This window comes from Oncorhynchus gorbuscha, linkage group LG16 (assembly GCF_021184085.1).
Source record: "Oncorhynchus gorbuscha isolate QuinsamMale2020 ecotype Even-year linkage group LG16, OgorEven_v1.0, whole genome shotgun sequence".
In the NCBI taxonomy this organism is placed as follows: domain Eukaryota; kingdom Metazoa; phylum Chordata; class Actinopteri; order Salmoniformes; family Salmonidae; genus Oncorhynchus; species Oncorhynchus gorbuscha.
This window is the reverse complement of record NC_060188.1, coordinates 49,403,956-49,425,260: the sequence shown is the minus strand read 5'-3', so window position 1 is coordinate 49,425,260 and position 21,305 is coordinate 49,403,956. Positions and strand designations below refer to the sequence as shown.

The 21,305-nt window shown below is 45.3% G+C and overlaps 1 protein-coding gene across 1 annotated transcript in view; it reads right to left on the bottom strand.

The window, feature by feature from the left end:
* Positions 1-21,305, bottom strand: part of exoc3l2a (exocyst complex component 3-like 2a) — a 50,852-nt gene that overhangs the window by 5,391 nt on the left and 24,156 nt on the right. The window contains exons 4-11 of the mRNA XM_046307037.1: positions 18,357-19,080; positions 17,798-17,912; positions 17,530-17,640; positions 17,241-17,341; positions 17,019-17,129; positions 16,613-16,748; positions 16,301-16,423; positions 15,986-16,141 (exon numbers count right to left, since the gene is read on the bottom strand). Coding sequence (XP_046162993.1) covers positions 15,986-16,141; positions 16,301-16,423; positions 16,613-16,748; positions 17,019-17,129; positions 17,241-17,341; positions 17,530-17,640; positions 17,798-17,912; positions 18,357-19,080 — 1,577 coding nt within the window. The remainder of the gene's footprint in view (positions 1-15,985; positions 16,142-16,300; positions 16,424-16,612; positions 16,749-17,018; positions 17,130-17,240; positions 17,342-17,529; positions 17,641-17,797; positions 17,913-18,356; positions 19,081-21,305) is intronic.

The following is a 21,305-nucleotide window of genomic DNA, read 5'->3' as shown; positions in this document are numbered from 1 at the left end:
ATAAAGTCAGGAGAAGAAAAAGCCTGGAAGGAAGAGAGATGACTAGAAATGATTTGGTTGACCGTTTTATGTGTGGATTAATTGTTGCAGTAGAGGACCATGTGCATTTCAGGTTAGCAACAGCAAGCTAGCTAAATAGGACAAATTAGCTAGCAAGTGCAAGCTAACTAGCTAAATTGCCATAAATGTTTAATCCTTTTCGACCTCTCCCCAAAGTAATATAATTGGTTCAGAGTTTGTTTTGATATTTTAACCTGCGTGTCGTGATCGCATTTGGTGTAGGGGGACAAAATACATTTATGCACGATGGCGCACGATGGCGCACACGCGCAGCCGATTTGGGTCCCGTGTAACATTCGCAACGGCAGACACACTTTTGATGAGATGGAAAATGTTGCCCATGGCACGTCAATGGTTCATGCAGTGCATTATGGGCGATTCAGAGACAAGGAGCGCTCTCCTACAAGGACTGAATGGGAGTCTTTTGGGCGCCAGCTCAAAAACTCAACATTAGCACAAGCTTAATCAACAAGAAGTACAACATTACAAATATTGTCTGATATGGCAAGATAATTAACTTGCTATCCGTAGGATCATATAGCTTTGGAATCGTGACACTACATACTTGAGGAAAATAGCCATGTTTCTCAACATATTTTTAAATACATACTTTGAGAAGGGATTGCATGACGATTAGCTTAGCAACCTCGTCACACAACAAATCAAATCAAATTGTATTTGTCACATGTGCCGTGTATCCCTTACCGTGAAATACTTACTTACAAGCCCTTAACCAACAATGCAGTTCAAGAAATAGAGTTAAGAAAATATTTACTAAATAAACTAAAGTAAAAAATAAATGGTAACACAATAAAATGACATAACAATAAAAAAGGCTATATACCGGGATACCGGTAACGAGTCAATGTGCCTGGGGTACAGATTAGTTGAGGTCGTTTGTACATGTAGGATGCCGAGCAGTTGCCATACCAGGCGGTGATGCAACCGGTCAGGATGCTCTAGATGGCGTAGCTTTAGAACCTTTTGAGGATCTAGGGACCCATGCCAAATCTTTTCAGTCTCCTCATGGGGAAAAGGTGTAACCATACCCTCTTCACGACTGCCTTGGTGTGTTTGGACCATGATAGTTCGTTGGCGATGTGCACACCAAGGAACTTGAAACTCTCAACCCGCTCCACTACAGCCCCATCAATGTTAATGGGGGCCTGTTTGGCCCTCCTTTTCCTATATTCCACGATCAGCTCCTTTGTCTTGCTCACATTGAGGGAGATGTTGTTGACCTGGCACTACACTGCCAGGTCTCTGACCTCCTCCCTATAGTCTGTATCATCGTTGGCGGTGATCAGTGTTGTGTCTTCAGCAATCCTAATGATGGTGTTGGAGTCGTGATTGCCCCATCTACATTTTGATCCATTATTAACATTTAAAAATACCTAATGTTGTATTACAAAAGTAGTTTGAAATATTTTGGCAAGGTTTATAGGCAACTTTTGAAATATTTTGTAATGACGTTGCATTTTTGTAAGCTGTTTCTTTCTGGATAAAATGCGCTTTATAAATGCACATTTTGGATATATATGGACGGAATTGATCGAACAGAAGGACCAATCGTGATGTTTATGGGACATATTGGAGTGCCAACAAAAGAAGCTTGTCAAGGGTAATGCATGTTTTATACACTGCTCAAAAAAATAAAGGGAACACTAAAATAACACATCCTAGATCTGAATGAATGAAATATTCTTATTAAATACTTTTTTCTTTACAGAGTTGAATGTGCTGACAACAAAATCACAAAAATTATCAATGGAAATCAAATTTATCAACCCATGGAGGTCTGGATTTGGAGTCACACTCAAAATTAAAGTGGAAAACCACACTACAGGCTGATCCAACTTTGATGTAATGTCCTTAAAACAAGTCAAAATGAGGCTCAGTAGTGTGTGTGGCCTCCACGTGCCTGTATGACCTCCCTACAATGCCTGGGCATGCTTCTGATGAGGTGGCGGATGGTCTCCTGAGGGATCTCCTCCCAGACCTGGACTAAAGCATCTGCCAACTCCTGGACAGTCTGTGGTGCAACGTGGCGATGGTGGATGGAGCGAGACATGATGTCCCAGATGTGCTCAATTGGATTCAGGTCTGGGGAACGGGCAGGCCAGTCCATAGCATCAATGCCTTCCTCTTGCTGGAACTGCTGACACACTCCAGCCACATGAGGTCTAGCATTGTCTTGCATTAGGAAGAACCCAGGGCCAACTGCACCAGCATATGGTCTCACAAGGGGTCTGAGGATCTCATCTCGGTACCTAATGGCAGTCAGGCTACCGCTGGCGAGCACATGGAGGCTGTGCGGCCCCCCCAAAGAAATGCCACCCCACACCATGACTGACCCACCGCCAAACCGGTCATGCTGGAGGATGTTGCAGGCAGCAGAACGTTCTCCACGGCGTCACCAGACTCTCACGCCTGTCACGTGCTCAGTGTGAACCTGCTTTCATCTGTGAAGAGCACAGGGCGCCAGTGGCGAATTTGCCAATCTTGGTGTTCTCTGGCAAATGCCAAACGTCCTGCACGGTGTTTGGCTGTATAAGTACAACCCCCACCTGTGGACATCGGACCCTCATACCACCCTCATGGAGTCTGTTTCTGACCATTTGAGCCGACAAATGCACATTTGTGGCCTGCTGGAGGTCATTTTGCGGGGCTCTGCCAGTGCTCCTCCTTGCACAAAGGCGGAGGTAGCGGTCCTGCTGCTGGGTTGTTGCCCTCCTACGGCCTCCTCCACGTCTCCTGATGTACTGGCCTGTCTCCGGGTAGCGCCTCCATGCTTTGGACACTACGCTGACAGACACAGCAAACCTTCTTGCCACAGCTCGCATTGATGTGCCATCCTGGGTGAGCTGCACTACCCGAGCCACTTGTGTGGGTTGTAGACTCCGTCCCATGCTACCACTAGAGTGAAAGCACCACCAGCATTCAAAAGTGACCAAAACATCAGCCAGGAAGCATAGGAACTGAGAAGTGGTCTGTGGTCCCCACCTGCAGAACCACTCCTTTATTGGGGGTGTCTTGCTAATTGCCTATCATTTCCACCTGTTGTCTATTCAATTTGCACAACAGCATGTGCAATTTATTGTCAATCAGTGTTGCTTCCCAAGTGGACAGTTTGATTTCACAGAAGTGTGATTGACTTGGAGTTACATTGTGTTGTTTAAGTGTTCCCTTTATTTTTTTGAGCAGTGTATTTTATTTCAGCGTTTTGTGTAGCGCCTGCAGTGTTGTAATATGCTAGCTCCTTTGTTCACTGCTGGTGCAGATGGTGCAGGCTATCAGATAATAGCTTCTTGTGCTTTCGCCGAAAAGCATTTTAGAAATCTGACATCTTGGCTGGATTCACAACGAGTGTAGCTTTAATTGAGTATCTTACATGTGTTATTTAATGAAAGTTTGAATTTTATAGCATTTTATTTGAATCTGGTGCTCTGCATTTCCCCTGGCAATTGGCCAGTTGAGACATTTGCGTTCTGCCTATCCTTAAGAGGTTTTAAAGGCCCCATGCAGTCAAAAATGGGATTTCCTGTGTTTTATATATACTAAACAAAAATACAAACGTAACATGTAGTGTTGGTCCCATGTTTCATGAGCTGATATAAAAGATCCCAGAAATTTTCCATACGCACAAAAGGCGTATTTCTCTCAAATGTTGAGCACAAATGTTTTTACATCCCTGTTAGTGAGCATTTCTCCTTTGCCAAGATAATCCATCCACCTGACAGGTGTGGCAAATCAAGAAGATGGTTAAACAGCATGATCATTACACAGGTGCACCTTGTGCTGGGACTATAAAAGGCCACTCTAAAATCTGCACAATGCCATAGATGGAACGCTGACTGTAGGAATGTCCACCAGATCTGTTGCTAGAGAAATTCAATTCTCTACCACATCTGGCTTCTTCACCTGCGGGATTGTCTAAGACCAGCCACCCAGACAGCTGATGAAACTGATGAGTATTTCTGTCTGTAATAAAGCCTTTTCGTGGGGAAAAATTTAATAAGACGAGCATCAGCGCCGGTGTAGTACGATTCGATCTTAGTCCTGTATTGAAGCTTTGCCTGTTTGATGGCTCATCGGAGGGCATCGCGGGATTTCTTATAAGCTTCCGGGTTAGAGTCCCGCTCCTTGAAAGCGGTACCTCTACCCTTTAGCTCAGTGCGAATGTTGCCTGTAATCCATGGTTTCTGGTTGGTGTATGTACGTACAGTTACTGCGGGATGTTGTCCTTGATGCACTTATTGATAAAGCCAGTAACTGATGTGGTATACTCTTCAATGCCATCGGAAGAATCCCGGAGCATATTCCAGTCTGTGCTGGCAAAACATTCCTGTAGTTTAGCATCTCCTTCATCTGATCACTTTTATATAGACCGTGTCACTGGTGCTTCCTGCTTTAATTTTAAGCTTGTAAGCCGGAATCAGGAGGATAGAGTTATGGTCAGATTTGCCAAATGGAGGCAGAGGGAGAGCTCGGTAGGCATGTCTGTGTGTGGAGTAAAGGTGGTCCAGAATGTTTTCCCTCTGGTTGTACATTTAATAATCAGATAGAAAATAGGTCAAACTGATTTAAGTTTCCCTGCATTAATGTCCCCGGCCAATAGGAGCGCCACCTCTGGATGAACGTTTTCCTGTTTCCTTATTGCGGAATACAGCTCATTAAATGCGGTTTTAGTGCCAGCCTCGGTCTGTGGTGGTATGTAGACAGCTATGAAAAATACAGATGAAAACTCTCTAGGTAGATAGTGTGGTCTGCGGCTTATCATGAGCTACTCTACCTCAGGCAGGCAAAACCTTGAGACTTCCTTAGATATCGTGCACCAGCTATTGTTTACAAATATGCATGGGCCCCCGCCCCGTGTCTTACCAGAGGCTGCTGTTCTATCCTGCCAATGAAGTGTATTATCCGTCAGCTGTATGTTCTTAATGTCAGTGAAACATAAGATATTACAGCTTTTAATGTCCAGTTGGTAGGATATACGTGCTTTCAGTTCAACCCATTTATTAGGTTAGCTAGCAAATCAAGTCCAATTTATTTGTCACATTCACATGGTTAGCAGATGTTAATGTGAGTGTAGCGAAATGTTTGTGCTTCTAGTTCCGACAATGCAGTAATAACCAACGAGTAATCTAACCTAACAATTCCCCAACTACTACCTTATACACACAAGTGTAAAGGGATAAAGAATATAGTATGTACCGTAATTGCTGGACTATAAGCCGCTACTTTATTCCCACGCTTTGAACCTCACGGTTTATACAATGACGCGGCTCATTTATGGATTTTCCCCGCTTTCACAAGATTCATGCCGCCAAAAAACTGAGCATCGTCACATAATGTGACGTAAAATCGAGCGCACTCAAACTTCCCATTATTCTGATTACGGTAGTAATTTTGGTACCCTCATCATGGCAAAGACACAGAGAAATGCATATCATGCAGCTTTCAAGTTGAAGGCGATCAATCTGGCTGTTGGAAAAGGAAAGAGAGCTGCTGCACGGGAGCTTGGCCTTAATGAGTCGATGATAAGACGTTGGAAACAGCAGCGTGGGGAACGGACTCAGTGCAAAAAGACAACAAAGGCTTTCAGAGGGAAGAAAAGCAGATGGCCCAAAGTATTTGCAGCCACTCGACATCAATATAAATCATGCATTTAAGGTGGTGCTCCTTGTTCAGTGGGAATCTTGGATGACAAGTGGGGGAGAAATCCTTCACTAAAATGGGCTGCATGCGAAAAGCAACTCATGGTCAAGTCTGCCAGTGGGTCCTGACAGGGTGGAGCATTGTCAAAAAATCCACTATCCTCAACGGGTTTCGAAAGGCTGGACTGCTGCGTGTTGAAGTGGCAGCATGAGCTCAGCGGGGTATTTGCCTCTGGATGAAAGTGACGAGAGCGACAATGAAAACGATCCAACATCGGATGAAGCAATTCTGAAGCTATTCATCTCCGACACCAAAGGAGATGACTTCAGTGGTTTCAGTGCACAGGAGGAGGAAGATAGTGACCAAGTTCATTTGTTTCAATGTACCGGTAGGCACCTGCGGCTTATAGACATGTGCGGCGTATTTATCTACAAAATACATATTTTTTAATAATTCAGTGGGTGCGGTTTATATTCAGGTGCGCTTAATAGTCAGGCAATTACGGTACATAAAGATATGAAAGATATGAATGAGTGATGGTACAGAACGGCATAGGCAAGATGCAGTAGATGGTATTGAGTACAGTATATACATATGAGATGAGTAATGTAGGGTATGTAAACATTCTATTAAGTGGCGTTGTTTAAAGTTACAATTTTTCCATCAATGTCCATTATTAAAGTGGCTGGAGTTGAGTCAGTATGTTGGCAGCAGCCACTCAATGTTAGTGGTGGCTGTTTAACATTCTGATGGCCTTGAGATAGAAGCTGTTTTTCAGTCTCTTGGTCCCTGCTTTGTTGCATCTGTACTGACCTCGTCTTCTGGATGATAGCGGGGTGAACAGGCAGTGGCTCAGGTGGTTGTTGTCCTTGATGATCTGTATGGCCTTCCTGTGACATCGGGTGGTGTAGGTGTCCTGGAGGGCAGGTAGTTTGCCCCTGGTGATGCGTTGTGCAGACCTCACTACCCACTGGAGAGCCTTACGGTTGTGGGCGGAGCAGTTGCCGTACCAGGCGGTGATACAGCCGACAGGATGCTCTTGATTGTGCATCTGTAGAAGTTTGTGAGTGCTTTTGGTGACAAGCCAAATTTCTTCAGCCTCCTGAGGTTGAAGAGGCGCTGCTGCACCTTCTTCACAACGCTGTCTGTGTGGGTGGACCAATTCAGTTTGTCCGTGATGTATACGCAGAGGAACTTAAAACTTACTACCCTCTCCACTACTGTCGATGTGGATAGGGGGGTGCTCCCGCTGCTGTTTCCTGAAGTCCACAATCTTCTCCTTTGTTTTGTTGACGTTGAGTGTGAGGTTATTTTCCTGACACCACACTCTGAGGGCCCTCACCTCCTCCCTGTAGGCCGTCTCGTCGTTGTTGGTAATCAAGCCTACCCCTGTAGTGTCGTCCGCAAACTTGATGATTGAGTTGGAGGCGTGCATGGCCACGCAGTCGTGGGTGAACAGGGAGTACAGGAGAGGGTCTCAGAACGCAACCTAGTGGGGCCCCAGTGTTGAGGATCAGCAGGGTGGAGATGTTGTTACCTACCCACACCACCTGGGGGCGGCCCGTCAGGAAGTCCAGTACCCAATTGCATAGGGCGGGTTCGAGACCCAGGGTCTCTTGCTTGATGACGAGTTTGGAGGGTCCTATGGTGTTAAATGCTGAGCTGTAGTCGATGAACAACATTCTCACATAGGTATTCCTCTTGTCCAGTTGAGTTAGGGCAGTGTGCAGTGTGGTTATGATTGCGTCATTTGTGGACCTATTGGGGCGGTAAGCATATTGGAGTGGGTCTAGAGTATCAGGTAGGGTGGAGGTGATATGGTCCTTGACTAGTCTCTCAAAGCACTTCATGATGACGGAAGTGAGTGCTACGGGGTGATAGGCGTTTAACTCAGTTACCTTAGATTTCCTGGGAACAGGAACAATGGTGGCCTTCTTGAAGCATGTGGGAACAGCAGACTGGGATAAGGATTGATTGAATATGTCCGTAAACACACCAGCCAGCTGGTGTGCGCATGCTCTGAGGACGCGGCTGGGGATGCCGTCTGGGCCTACAGCCTTGCGAGGGTTAACACGTTTAAATGTTTTACTCACGTCGGTTGCAGTGAAGGAGAGTCCGCAGGTTTTGGTAGCGGGCCGTGTCAGTGGCACTGTATTGTCCTCAAAGCGAGCAAAAAAAGTTATTTAGTCTGTCTGGGAGCAAGACATCCTGGTCCGCGACGGGGCTGGTTTCCTTTTGGTAATCCGTGATTCACTGTAGACCCTGCCACATAACTCTTGTGTCTGAGCCGTTGAATTGTGACTCTACAATGTCTCTATACTGACGCTTAGCTGGTTTGATTGCCTTGCGGAGGGAATAGCTACACTGTTTGTATTCGGTCATGTTTCTGGTCACCTTGCCCTGGTTAAAAGCAGTGGTTCGCGCTTTCAGTTTCGAGCAAATGCTGCCATCAATCCACGGTTTCTGGTTTGGGAATGTTTTAATCGTTGCTGTGGGTATAACATCGTCGATGCACTTTCTAATGAACTCGCTCACCGAATCAGCGTATTCGTCAATGTTGTTGTTGGACGCAATGCGGACCATAGCCCAATCCATGTGATCGAAGCAGTCTTGAAGCGTGGAATCTGATTTGTCGGACCAGCGTTGAACAGACCTGAGCGTGGGAGCTTCTTGTTTTAGCCTCTGTCTGTAGGCTGGAAGCAACAAAATGGAGTCGTGGTCAAGTTTTCCGAAAGGAGGGTGGCAGAGGGCCTTATATGCATTGCGGAAGTTAGAATAACAATGATCCAGGGTTTTACCAGTCCTGGTTGTGCAATCGATATGCTGATAGAATTTAGGGAGTCTTGTTTTCAGATTAGCCTTGTTAAAATCCCCAGCTACAATGAATGCAGCCTCAGGATATGTGGTTTCCAGTTTCCAGTTTCGTTCAGGGCCATCGATGTGTCTGCTTGGGGGGGAATATATACGGCTGTGATTATAACCAAAGAGAATTCCCTTGGTAGATAATGCGGTCGACATTTGATTGTGATGAATTGTAAGTCAGATGAACAGAAGGACTTGAGTTCCTGTATGTTGTTATGATCACACCACGGTCTCGTTAATCATAAGGCACACCCCCCCACCCCACTTCTTACCAGAAAGATGCGTGTTTCCTCCTCGTCCAATTTGAGGTGAGTAATCCCAGTTCTGATATCCAGAAGCTCTTTCGGTCGTAAGAGACGGTAGCAGCAACATTATGTACAAAACAAGTTACGAACGTTGCGAAAAACGAAATAGCATGGTTGTTTAGGAACCGATAAGACAGCAGCCCTCCCCTCCGGCGCCATCTTGATCCACAGAGTGATAACACTGGCATGCGGGACCAAGGACTTGACTTTGACTGGAATACAAGTAATACATAAAAGATGATAAGGCTGCACTGAGACACAGGGCTTCTACCTCAGCTCATTCAGTGTGTGTGTGTGTGTGTGTGTGTGTGTGTGTGTGTGTGTGTGTGTGTGTGTGTGTGTGTGTGTGTGTGTGTGTGTGTGTGTGTGTGTGTGTGTGTGTGTGTGTGTGTGTGTGTGTGTGTGTGTGTGTGTGTGTGTGTGTGTGTGTGTGTGTGTGTGTGTGTGTGTGGTTTGTGTAGTTTGTGTGTGTGTAGTTTGTGTGTGTAGTTTGTGTGTGTGTGCTGAGACACAGATTTGTGTTTGATTATGGCCATGTGTCTTGTTTATGTCACACTACTTGAATGAGAGTAACAGATCATGCTCTACTGACTTCCTGGTTTAAGTCAAGTTGTAACAGATCTGTTCAGTAGACACTTTTTTTATAACCACCGAAGGAAGACTTTGCTCTTGCTTGTCAAGCTATGGCTCTGATTTCTTGTACATTCAAGCCTTTTAAATACCCTTCAGTTAACAAACCATCTAGCTCTTTATTGAAGCACAACTTCAACTAATATTGGATCATTAATTAGACAAATACATCAGAGGAGCACTGCTGTTCTGTATCTAAGGCCGTCTACCGATGGGATACGCACATCACTATCTGGAGTCGGTCGGTGTGGTGATTGTCTCACTGAACTTTAGCAAAGCTTTCATCCCGCTGATATTCACAGGCATCATAACAATTGACTTAAATGGAAAAAAAGTCTGGAGCTTCTCGCACCCTTTGTAAATAAAATAACTGTCAGGGACTGTATGGGGAAAATGATTCTAGTGTTAAAGGATCTTTGTTGAAAGGGTTCTCCCTGGAACCAATAAATGTGTCTCCTACAGGGACAGCCAAAGAACCCTTTATGAATCCTCTTTTTTTGTAAGCTATATGTTTTCTCAGACATACTTTCTCAGAAAGAAAGACAACAGGGTACAGTGTGCTAACACAGCTTAAGCTCTCCATCCACTAAAAATATCCTCTTCCCTTTTAGACAGTGATTAAAAATGTATTCAACCCCCAGTTTCCACAGATGTCTCGTTCTGCTTCTCAAGCGAAAGGCAATCTAGGCTACCTAGAAACACATCAAAGTCGTCCAGCTGACAGGAACAGGAAGTTCCTCAAAACACAGAGACTTCCTGTTGTCAGCCGAGGTGACAGACATTTGTTTCAACTGGCTCATGGAGAGGGGCAAATGCCATGCTGGCAGAACCAGTTCCTCACGATCTCCCACCCCCTGGCTAACACTAACATAGACCTGCACTAATTCATCTCCATCTCGCTGACAGCGGCCATTCTTCAGCCTTCTACCCCGTATCAACACTGTCTGAGTTATGCCTGACCTGGCAACCCCCAGAGTCACGGGACCATTCGTAACAGACAGGCCTCTGCATTCCAAAGCCGAAGTCCTTTTGTTTCGTCTTTTAAAAAACGTTTTTATTTTATTTTTTAGAATCTGCTTCAAAGTGATTTTTCAGAACAAGGTCAATGAAGAGTATAGGGAAGTCAGTTTCTCAGTGGAAAGACTGACAGGGTCTGCCCTATGTTCCCTCAGCCTTATCTTTTCTGAGCCCTATGTTCCCTCAGCATGTCAGCCCTATGTTCTCGCAGCACCTCAGCATTCACCAATTTAAACAAAATTGGCACGTGTATCGTATTTTATTAGAGGTCTGTTATAAATGCATCCTTAGGGTTTACCAAATAATTGTTGCGAGTGTTAACTTTATCATCTTATTTCATTCAGACAGTTGTTCCCTTTCAGTTGGTCACTTGGTATAATATACTACGGCAAGTCAACGACCAATCCTATTCACCTGAAGAAAAATTAAAATGAAACGGGCCAATGGATGCTGGGGCTCGAGATTCAGCTCCGACTTAGGTGTGTTTTAGTGGGGGGAGCGTACTTTGAGTTTTTTTCTGTTTGCTGAAAGCTAAGCACTTTCTGCTCTGCTTGTGTAGCTAATGCTTCCTTGCTTGGGTAAGAGGACAAGTGTTGCAGAGTTCAAAAAGGCTAACCAGACAAATTTGAACCTGCAACCTCATGCATGGAGTTTCACAATGAAAAGTAAGTGCTGTCCTGTTTTCCTGGAGTGGAACCACACTCAGGAGGCTTGCTGTGAGAGAGCAGCAGCAGTGGTTAGAGTTAGAGTGAGGAGTGAGAGTGAGGCTCATTCCAGTTTCTCTGGCAGTGTTCAGAGTCTGGATTCCAGGAATGATATACTATCCCTGCTTGGCTCTGGGAGTGTGAATCGGATGGCATCTGTACAGAGAGCCTAAAGCCCCGGTTTTGGATTCGGTGGGGGAGTGTGAACCATTGGTGGTTAATGCACCTTTGATGGAGCTGTGTCATAGGCTGGCAGATCACCTGGGGTGGATTGGCCATCTTCTCATCCACAGCGGAGGATGGTTTGGGTGAAGTTATTTACCTCCTGTCCATGCAGCGCTTACCCATGTTTAAAGATTTCGCTGATGACCTGGGATTCCCCTCATTCAACCAGGCTGGTGCTACCAAGTTATGGTGAGCTCAATAATGTAGAGGGTACGGAGGAGGCGGGTTCATTTACACACTGCCGATGGATGGAAAGCTGACAGGTTACTTAGCTCCATAGGCTAACAAGGGGGCTTATTCTAGCATTGTGATTCCAAATACACAGTGCCAGTTCTCGGCGGATCAGTTGGACAAAATGTATCAGGCTGAGGGTGTGGCGGCCGTTTCATTGTCTGTGGTCCAGTGCTGCAGATGTATCATATTGATTTGCTGCAGAAGCTAAATAAGACCGTGGAGACGGGAAGCCGGTTTCAGAGCTTCACGACGAAATCCGTGCTATGGTTGATTTTGTGCTGCGTCTGTCCTGCTGTACTATCCTGGCTGTGGGGGAAAGTATGGGGACAATGGTGGTGGCTTAGCGGGGCTCTCCTCCCCAAGAATTTGCTTTGGCAACAGTGCCTTTAAGTGGCTCAGTCAATGGGGCCAAATTACTGGTTGCCGAAGTCCCTGAACCCGGTGTGGGCCGGGCATCAGAACAGAGATAATACAAAAGCATATTGTTTCTACCCAAGGATCCTTGGTGAGGGGTATCAAGACTGTGTTATTGTCCAGGTGTGGGCATAACAAAAAACGAGTTCCTTCCCCACATTCAGACACACGGTTGTCAAGAGTGGTGGATATGAAAACAAACACGATAAAAAAACGAATTATCCCAGTCCTCAGGGCGGCGCTTGACCTTTTCAAGAGATAAGGTATGGAAGACTGGCAGCATACTCCATCCAGTCCAGTGGGGGGCAAGCAGTTTCACCATGGGTGATGAGGAAGGTGACAGGGGCTCTGCAGTTCGCCTCTGTAGTGCCTCTGGGACTTCTATTTATGCTTTTGTTTTAGTGCTGGGTGACTGCTACATGTCTGGACGTATCTCCATATCAGTATGCCAGCAGCATACCACCCTGCAAACCACTGCTGGCTTGCTTCTGAAGCTAAGCAGGGTTGGTCTTGGTCAGTCCCTGGATGGGAGACCAGATGCTGCTGGAAGTGGTGTTGGAGGGCCAGTCGGAGGCACTCATTCCTCTGGTCTAAAGAATATCCCAATACCCCAGGGCAGTGTGTAGGATGCCGTCTTTCGGATGGGATGTTAAATGGGTGTCCTGACTCTCTGAGGTCATTACAGATCCCATGGCACGTATTGTAAGAGTAGATGTGTTAACCCCAGTGTCCTGGCTAAATTCCCAATCTGGCTCTCAAACCTTCACTGTCACCTAATAATCCCCAGTTTACAATTGGCTCATTCATCCCTCTCCCCTGTAACTATTCCCCATGTTGTTGCTGTAAATGAGAATGTGTTCTCAGTCAACTTACCTGGTAAAATAATGGATAAATAAAAATGTTGCCACTGCCATCAGCTGCTTATGGTATCCCAGTCATGCCAAAGGGTGTTAATTCCTTGGAGGGACCCGCAACTATTGTTTGCAGGGGGTTCTCATGGACTGGGTACTGTCCTACAGGTTGATCACGACATATGCATCCTTACTGGGATGGGTAGCTCTGTGTGTGGGCTACTCAGGAAGAGGGATTTGGTAAACAGAGCAAAGGGCACTCAATCAATTACCTAGAGCTACTGATTGTCTTCTATGGCTGAGCCGCTTCCTTCCGATGTTGGAGGGTTCCAGTATGTGTTGGTAAGGTCTGACAACAGGACGGTGGTGGCATACATCAACAGGGAGGAGGGGATGGGTCTCTCTCTCTCATAAACATGTCCCGTCATCTGCTCGTATGGAGCAGTATACATTTCCTGTCGCTTAGGGTGAAGTATCTTCCCGGATCTCTCAACGTAGGTTTGGACCTGCTTTCCAGGGGGTGGTCCTATCTCCACGGAGTGGAGACTGCACCCCTCGATGGTTGCCCAGAATGGGACCGGTGTGCAGGGCTGGAGTAGATCTTATGCATCGTGAGAGAACACGTATTCTAGTCTGTTCTTGTCGATGATGGATCTGGATCCTCCATTGGGAAATGATTCTTTGGAGTATCAGTGGCCTTGGATCCTGCTCTATGCGATGGTTGGGGATCCCTACCTGCTACCAGTACACCCTTCCGTGCTTTCGAGCAGTTCCCTTTCTCACCTCCTCTGTTTGCTTCCAATGAACAACCGAGGTTGTATGCCCTGTGTCTGGTGCACGCTTTACGCACATGCTGTATATGAATAGGACCGTGGATATCTGTGTTTGTGACCAGCTTTTTGTATTTTTTGCTAATCCAGCTCAGGGTAGGGCACTTTCTCCCTGGCATATGACAAAAAAGGACAAGGATTGCCTAGCGGTGTGCATGCTCACACCACTAAGGGTGAGGTGGCTGCTTGGGCATTGTTCAGGGGCATGTCAAGGTTTTATCGCTTGGATGTAACTGCTGCCGGTGTGGCTCACAGTGTTCTTATGGCTGGGACCAGGAGTGGGTGTTAGGCAGCGTGCAGGTTGTGCATTTTTCCAGGTTACAACAAGTTTCCAGTGGGATGGAGCCTTGGGCTGCCGTGGTTCATCAACTCTGGTCGATGCTATACCAAGTCACAACAGGTGGTCTGATATTTTGGACTTTCGGTTCCTTGTACTAGTTCTGATATTTCAAGATCGCAAGGTAAGTATTGTTTTTGGAACCATGGGGTCTATGGACTTTGGCTGCAGTGGCAGCATGTCAGTGCGCATAGCCAAGTTGCAGCAGGTTCTGGTTCCCTATATGGGGCTCTGACAGTTCAGGCCTCGTGAGGCTCTGACAGTTCAGACTTCTCAAGTAAGTATTAGGGAAAAAGGTGGCTTCTATACCCCCTTTTAGAGGTGGTGGAACCTTTCTGTGCTTGAGCTGCCCTGGGCATCCTAATTTGGTACCCTCTGAGACGGCTTGAGTCGTTGCTGCTCTTAGCCATTTCCACTTCACAATAACAGCACTTACAGTTGACCAGGCCAGCTCTAGCAGTGCAGAAATGTGATGAACTGACTTGATGGAAAGGTGGCATCCTACGACGATTCCACATTCAAAGTCAATGAGCTCTCCAGTAACATTCTACTGTCATTGTTTGTCTATGGAGATTGCATGGCTGTGTGCAACAAACCTGCCAAGAGAGGGCCACCCACTAAAACTCACATACCAGGCAAGGAGGGCATTAATCAGAGAGGTAACAAAGAGACCAAAGATAACCCTGAAGGAGCTGCAAAGCTCCGCAGTGGAGATTGGAGTATCTGTCCATAGGACCACTTTAAGCCGTACACTCCACAGAGCTGGGCTTAGGGAAGAGTGGCCAGAAAAAAGCCATGGCTTAAAGAGAAAAATAAGCAAACACGTGTGGTGTTCGCCAAAAGGCATGTGGGAGAGTCCTCAAACATATGGGAGAAGGTACTCTGGTCAGATGAGACTAAAATGTAGCTTTTTGGCCATCAAGGAAAACTCTATGTCTGGAGAAAACCCAACACTTTTTGAAGAGTCTCATCACCCCGAGACACCATGTTTTTCATTGGCAGGGACTGGTCAGAATTGAAGGAATGATGGGTGGTGCCAAATACAAGGACATTTTTGAGGGAAACCTGTTTCAGTCATCCAGAGATTTGAGACTGGGATGGAGGTTCCCCTTCCAGCAGGACAATGACCCTAAGAATACTGCAAAAGCAACACTCAAGTGGTTTAAGGGGAACATTTAAATGTCTTGGAATGGCCCAGACCTCAATCCAATTGAGAATCTGTGGTATGACTTAAAGATTGCTGTACACCAGCGGAACCCATCCAACATGAAAGAGCTGGAGCAGTTTTGCCTTGAAGAATGGGCAAAAATCCCAGTGGCTAGATGTGCCAAGCTTATAGAGACATACCCCAGGAGACAAAGTGGTAGGCATGTTTTGTAAATCAAATGATAAAATCCCCCCCAAAATCTATATTAATTCCAGGTTGTAAAGCAATAATATAGGAACAATGCCAAGGAGGTGAATACTTTTGCAAGCCACTGTATAGTGTATGTTATACCAAGTGACTGACTGAATGGGAACATAAAGTTATGAATAAAACTATTGTTCGCTGAAGGAGGGAACAAAGTATAACATATTATCGCCCTGTGCCGTCAGGGGATTTGAGCTCGATGAAGAGTGGCACCAAATTGAGGAAATGAATGCGAGCCCTGGTAATATAGCCAGAAAGGCAGGGCTTCCAAGGGCGGGCGTGGCATCCATTGGCCAATATGGTAGGAGTTCAGTTTTCAGGTGAATAGGATTGGTCGTTGACTCCCCATAGTATGTTGTACCTTGTTCCCTCCCTTTGGGAACAGTAGTTATATTAATAAGTGTACATTTGTGGTCATTATGACCATAAATCAGAGGGATGACTGACCAGGTCTTTGAAAAGTCCTTTGAGCTGTTTGGCCTCGTCCTGAAGTCGGAACGCCATCCTCTTTCTCATCTTCGATGATGTGCAGATGACCCGTCCTCGCATGATCGCACGCACATACTCCACCAGGATCCGCCTGTGTACCTCCCCCACCAGTATCTGTCAATCAAATAATCAACCAGTCAATCATTCAGTCAGTCAATTGCAATATAAGTGTTGATAAACAAAAAATATTGGGATAGAAAGGGCAAATATTTATTATTTTATTTATTTCGCACAACATGTTATCGTGTCAGGTATGTGGTCATTGGTGGATACCTGATAAGGTGGGCAGTCCATTCTTCTGAACTTCTTAAAGTGTTGCTTGATACTTGCTTCGATGGCCTCAAATGCCTCAGTGTTGTTTAGCCACTTTCTCTTCACCAGCTTGTCACAGAACGGCTGGAATAGAAATACACAGCTTTCATTCACATGAAGTTGATGAAGAGCTTCTCCTATATCAAAACATTTGTGCTAACGTTAGAGCATGTTTGTTTGTATTTGATCAGTCATGAATAAGTGTGGAATTGGTGAGTTGTGTATTGAGGAAGTTTTATCGCCCTAACAAAAGAAAAAAACACATTGCCTCACCCTGATGTGCTCAAATAGTTTTTCCGTCAGAACCCTCACTGATTGGTTAATGATCCTATTGAGGGAGGAGTTAGCTCTCTGTGTGGACTCCTCACTGCCCTGTGGGTCACACTGCCTGCAGCGCTGTACAAAGGACCTACACAAAAATTGGAATGCAAACACTGTTGGTCTCGGAATTATCATATTTCTGACTTTAGCAAGATAGTTAATTTATTATTCCCAATGTTAGCAAGTTTATCTATCGGGCTGGATTATCTAGCTAACTTATTTGTCTATGCACTTGAATGCTCTCTTGTCGCATTTACGACTTCACCAACTTGAAAATATACGTTTTCGATGAGCATTTGAATGGAGCATCAGTCAACACAGTTGCCACAAGAGATGACTTCTCTGTCTGGGTATTCACCTTAGAGGAGGACAACAGTTGACCAGAGCGATGGTCCTGGAGATGTATCCATCACCGCGGTCCCCAAACTCAGCCTGGGTCTCATGGAACATCTCCACTTTCCTCTGGAAACTGGACACACAGTAAAATCGTGAAATCAAATCCATATATATTGATTTACATACAGGTTATTGATTGAATATACTCATTGTCCATGTCTCTATAAGTACATCTTCTCGTCACCTGTACAGGAAGTCAGACAGCCCATTAAGACTGCAGCGGGCCACCCTGGCCCCCAGAAACGAGCTTACAGCTGTGGATCTGTCTAGGTCCACCGTCAGTCTCTGTTACAGCCACACACATACACACTAATAAGGGTAGGAACTTCAAAATCCAACCAGCCAAAATAGGTCATTCCTGAATATGCATAAAATATTTACAAATGTCTTAGAGTTCTTTGCCACAATGTCAACAGACTGCCATGGTAATAGTGACCTGTACGGTAGTGTCCCTGAGTGACAGTGTGACAGACCTGGATGATGGAGCGGGCCAGATTGGATTGGTACTCCTCTATGTGCAGCATTTGGGCCCACCGCCTCTCCTCCTCGTCCAGAACCTGAGTGAGCTCTGTGGTCACCTTCTCCTGAGATAAACAACAGAACCCACACAACCATGAAGTCCATTGTCTATCCAAGCATGGGCAGTTCCACTACCATTAGATTAGTGCCAGAAACATTACCTCTGTCAGTGGGCAAGTTTTCACCTGACAGTGTTCAGTATTAAAGGAAGTGTGATTTTACCCTGACTGTATTCAGGCAGTCCTGTTCCAGTCGGTCCACTGTATCTTGGTGCAGTAGGGGTTCCAGTGGGGAGTAGTTAATGGGGGTTTTCATGCCAACGGTGCCCAGGACATCCCTTAAAAAGACCAGTGGAAAAGGGAGGAAGTGCTACTGTCTGTCACTATTCAATCAAGTCTCAGTTTGAATACCTGTAAAGATCTATATGTTCATATACACGTACATGAACTTACTAACTCTCATAAAATAAAAAGGTTTCTTTGTTTGTTCCCATAGGAGAACCCTTTTTTGTTCCAAGTAGAACCCGTTGTTTGTGAAAAAGGTTATACAAATAACCTTTTAGAGGTGAAACGGTTTCAGGTAGAACCTTGAGTTAGTAAAAAGGGTTCCACTTGGAACCAAAAACAGTTATGTTATTTTCAGAGGGTTTTCCTATGTGGACAATTGAATAACCTTTTATGGTTCTAGGTAGTACCTTGTTTTCTAAAAGTGTATACGTCTAACCTGTTGTACATGTCATAGATTTTCTTAACGTTGTTATGTTATGAGTTCTGACACTGACCTGTTGTAGATGTTATAGAACCAGTCCAGCAGGGAGTAGACATCAGTGATCTGCAGCTGGGAGCTGGTGATGATGTTCAGGCGTCGGGCCACTGCCCGGTGGTAGCTCTGCACGTACACCTGGAAGGCCTGGAACTCCTCCGGGTAGACCGACACAACGTTCCTCCGCGCCGCGTCCAGGTCGTCCACCATGCGGCCCCTCAGCCTCTCCAGGTACGAGGCTAGCTGCCCTGCCGGAGTTCTCACCTGCTGGGGCAGGCTCCAGTCAGACGCCTCCCCCACTGCCTGCCGCCATTTAAGCTTGAGCTGACGGGGCCGCTGGCTAGGATGGGGCTGGAGGCCCTCCCTCAGGGGCTGGGTCTCCTCTTTCTGTGCCTGGGCGGTGTCGGCCTGCTCCTCCTGCTGGATGACCAGCACCACCAGTCCCAGGTTGGGCCCGGCCGTTGGCTGTCGGAGTGACTCCCTCACCACGTCCCACATCTCCTTCTGCAGGGCCTCGTACAGCAACTCCACATCCTTGGCCTTGCGACGGCTGGCGTCTCTTGACACATTGGGGCTGGAGGGGTCATCGAAGGACCCGAGAGGGTTCACTCCAGGAGGCGTGAATGAGGGTGTGGGGGGGTGGGGCAGGAGGGCCATCAGTTCGCACTCACGCTCCAGCTCCTGGATGTGTGTGTCTGCCAGGAGGAGGTCCCTCTGGTTGACCAGCTGTAGGATCTCCAGTACTGAGGGAAGGAGAGAGTTAGGAGTCAATGTCATACTGTTTAGTCTATTGGTTTGTACAGAGTATTAATGTATGGGTAGGAACGGGTGGGGTAAGTGAAGAGAAAAAGTACATGTTTTCATCAGGCTATATTCTGTGTGAAATATCAACATTGACATATTGAAGGGTGCTGATATGTGTGATATTGAGTATATAAATGATCCAAGCCCAGCAAATGTACATTATACCGGGGTGTTGGTAGACACAATGTAAGTAACCTAATTTATGTCCCTCTAACTTCCCTGAATGCCTCTGCTGATCCTACAGCTATTGTATGCAGTAAGCATGTGCCTATGAACCAGATTTATACTGTTAGCACTGAGGTGGTGTGCTCTAGCAGGAAGTCCACTGGGTGCAGCTCAACCTGCACTAACCTCATAACATGAGCATATCTATTTCTTCCAAGCTTCCCAGTAAAGCAACACAAACAAGTAAGCATCCCAAAAGAAAAGTGCTCAAAATAGACCACGTTAACATATGTAGCTTCTGGTCCTTCTGTAGCTCAGTTGGTAGAGCATGGCGCTTGTAACGCCAGGGTAGTGGGTTCGATTCCCGGGACCACCCATACGTAGAATGTATGCACACATGACTGTAAGTCGCTTTGGATAAAAGTGTCCGCTAAATGGCATATATTATTATTATATATTATATTATTATTATTATATTATTATTATATTATATTATTAAGAAACAAGTTTCATGAAATCAATCATTTGCTAGTAGCAGATGACATTCATATTCTGACTATCTATGAAACTCACTTAGATAATACTTTTGATGATACAGTGGTAGCAATACAAGGTTATAACATTTACAGACAAGACAGAAATGTCAATGGTAGAGGTGTATCTGGATAGCACGTGTGAAATGCTTGATAATGTATGTGATATCAAAAGAGAGGTATATTTTCTGGGTGATTTAAATATTGACTGGCTTTCACCAAGCTGCCCACTCATGAAAAATCTTCAAAACTGTAATCAGTCCCTGTAACCTGGTTCAGGTTATCAGTCAATCGACCAGGGTAGTTACAAACAGCACAGGAATGAAATCCTCAACATGTATTGATCACATCTTTACTAATGCTGCAGAAATTAGCTTGAAAGCAGTATCTGGATACATCGGATGTAGTGATCACAGTATAGTAGCCATATCTAGGAAAACCAAAGTTCCAAAGACTGGGCCTAATATAGTGTATAAGAGGTCATACAATAAGTTTTGTAGTGATTCATATGTTGTTGATGTAAATCATATATGGTGGTCCGTGGTGTGTAATGAGGAGCAAACAGACGCTGCACTTGACACATTTATGAAATAGCTTATTCCACTTACTAATAAGCATTCCCCCAAGGAAAATTACTGTAAAAATGGATATATCCCAGTGGATTGAGGAGTCATTTAAAAGTGTTTTGGTTAAGAGGGATGAGGCAAAATGAATGGTAAATAAGTCTGGCTGCACAACCGATTGGCAAAAATATTGCAAAATGAGAAATCATGTGACCTAAACTGAATAAAAAAGAATAAAAACTACACTATGGAACAAAGACAACATAAAGAGCGATAGTAAAAAGCATTGGTGCACCTTAAATTACATTTTGGCTAAAAAGGCAAACTCAGCTCCATCATTCTTGAATCAGATGGCTCATTCATCACAAAACCGACTGACAATGCCAACTACTTGAATAGTTTTTTATTGGCAAGATTGGCAGACTTTAAAAAATCTATATAGATTTTTTTAACCAGGCAAGTCAGTTAAGAACAAATTCTTATTTTCAATGACAGCCTAGGAACAGTGGGTTAACTGCCTGTTCAGGGGCAGAACAACAGATTTGCACCTTGGGGGTTTGAACTTGCAACTTTCTGGTTACTAGTCCAACGCTCTAGCCACTAGGCTACCCTGCCGCCACTTAGGCATGACATGCCAGCAACAAATGCTGACACTACACATCCAAATATAGCTGACCAAATTATGAAAGACAAGCATTATAATTTTGAGTTCTGTAATATGAGTTTGGAAGAGGTGATAAAATTATTGTTGTCTATCAAAAATGACAAGCCTCCGGGGTCTGACAACTTGAATGGAAAATGACTGAGGATAATAGCGGACGATATTGCCACTCCTATTACACCATATGGAACAGCAGGGATTGTGAAGCAACATAAACATAGGCACAGACACATGCATACACA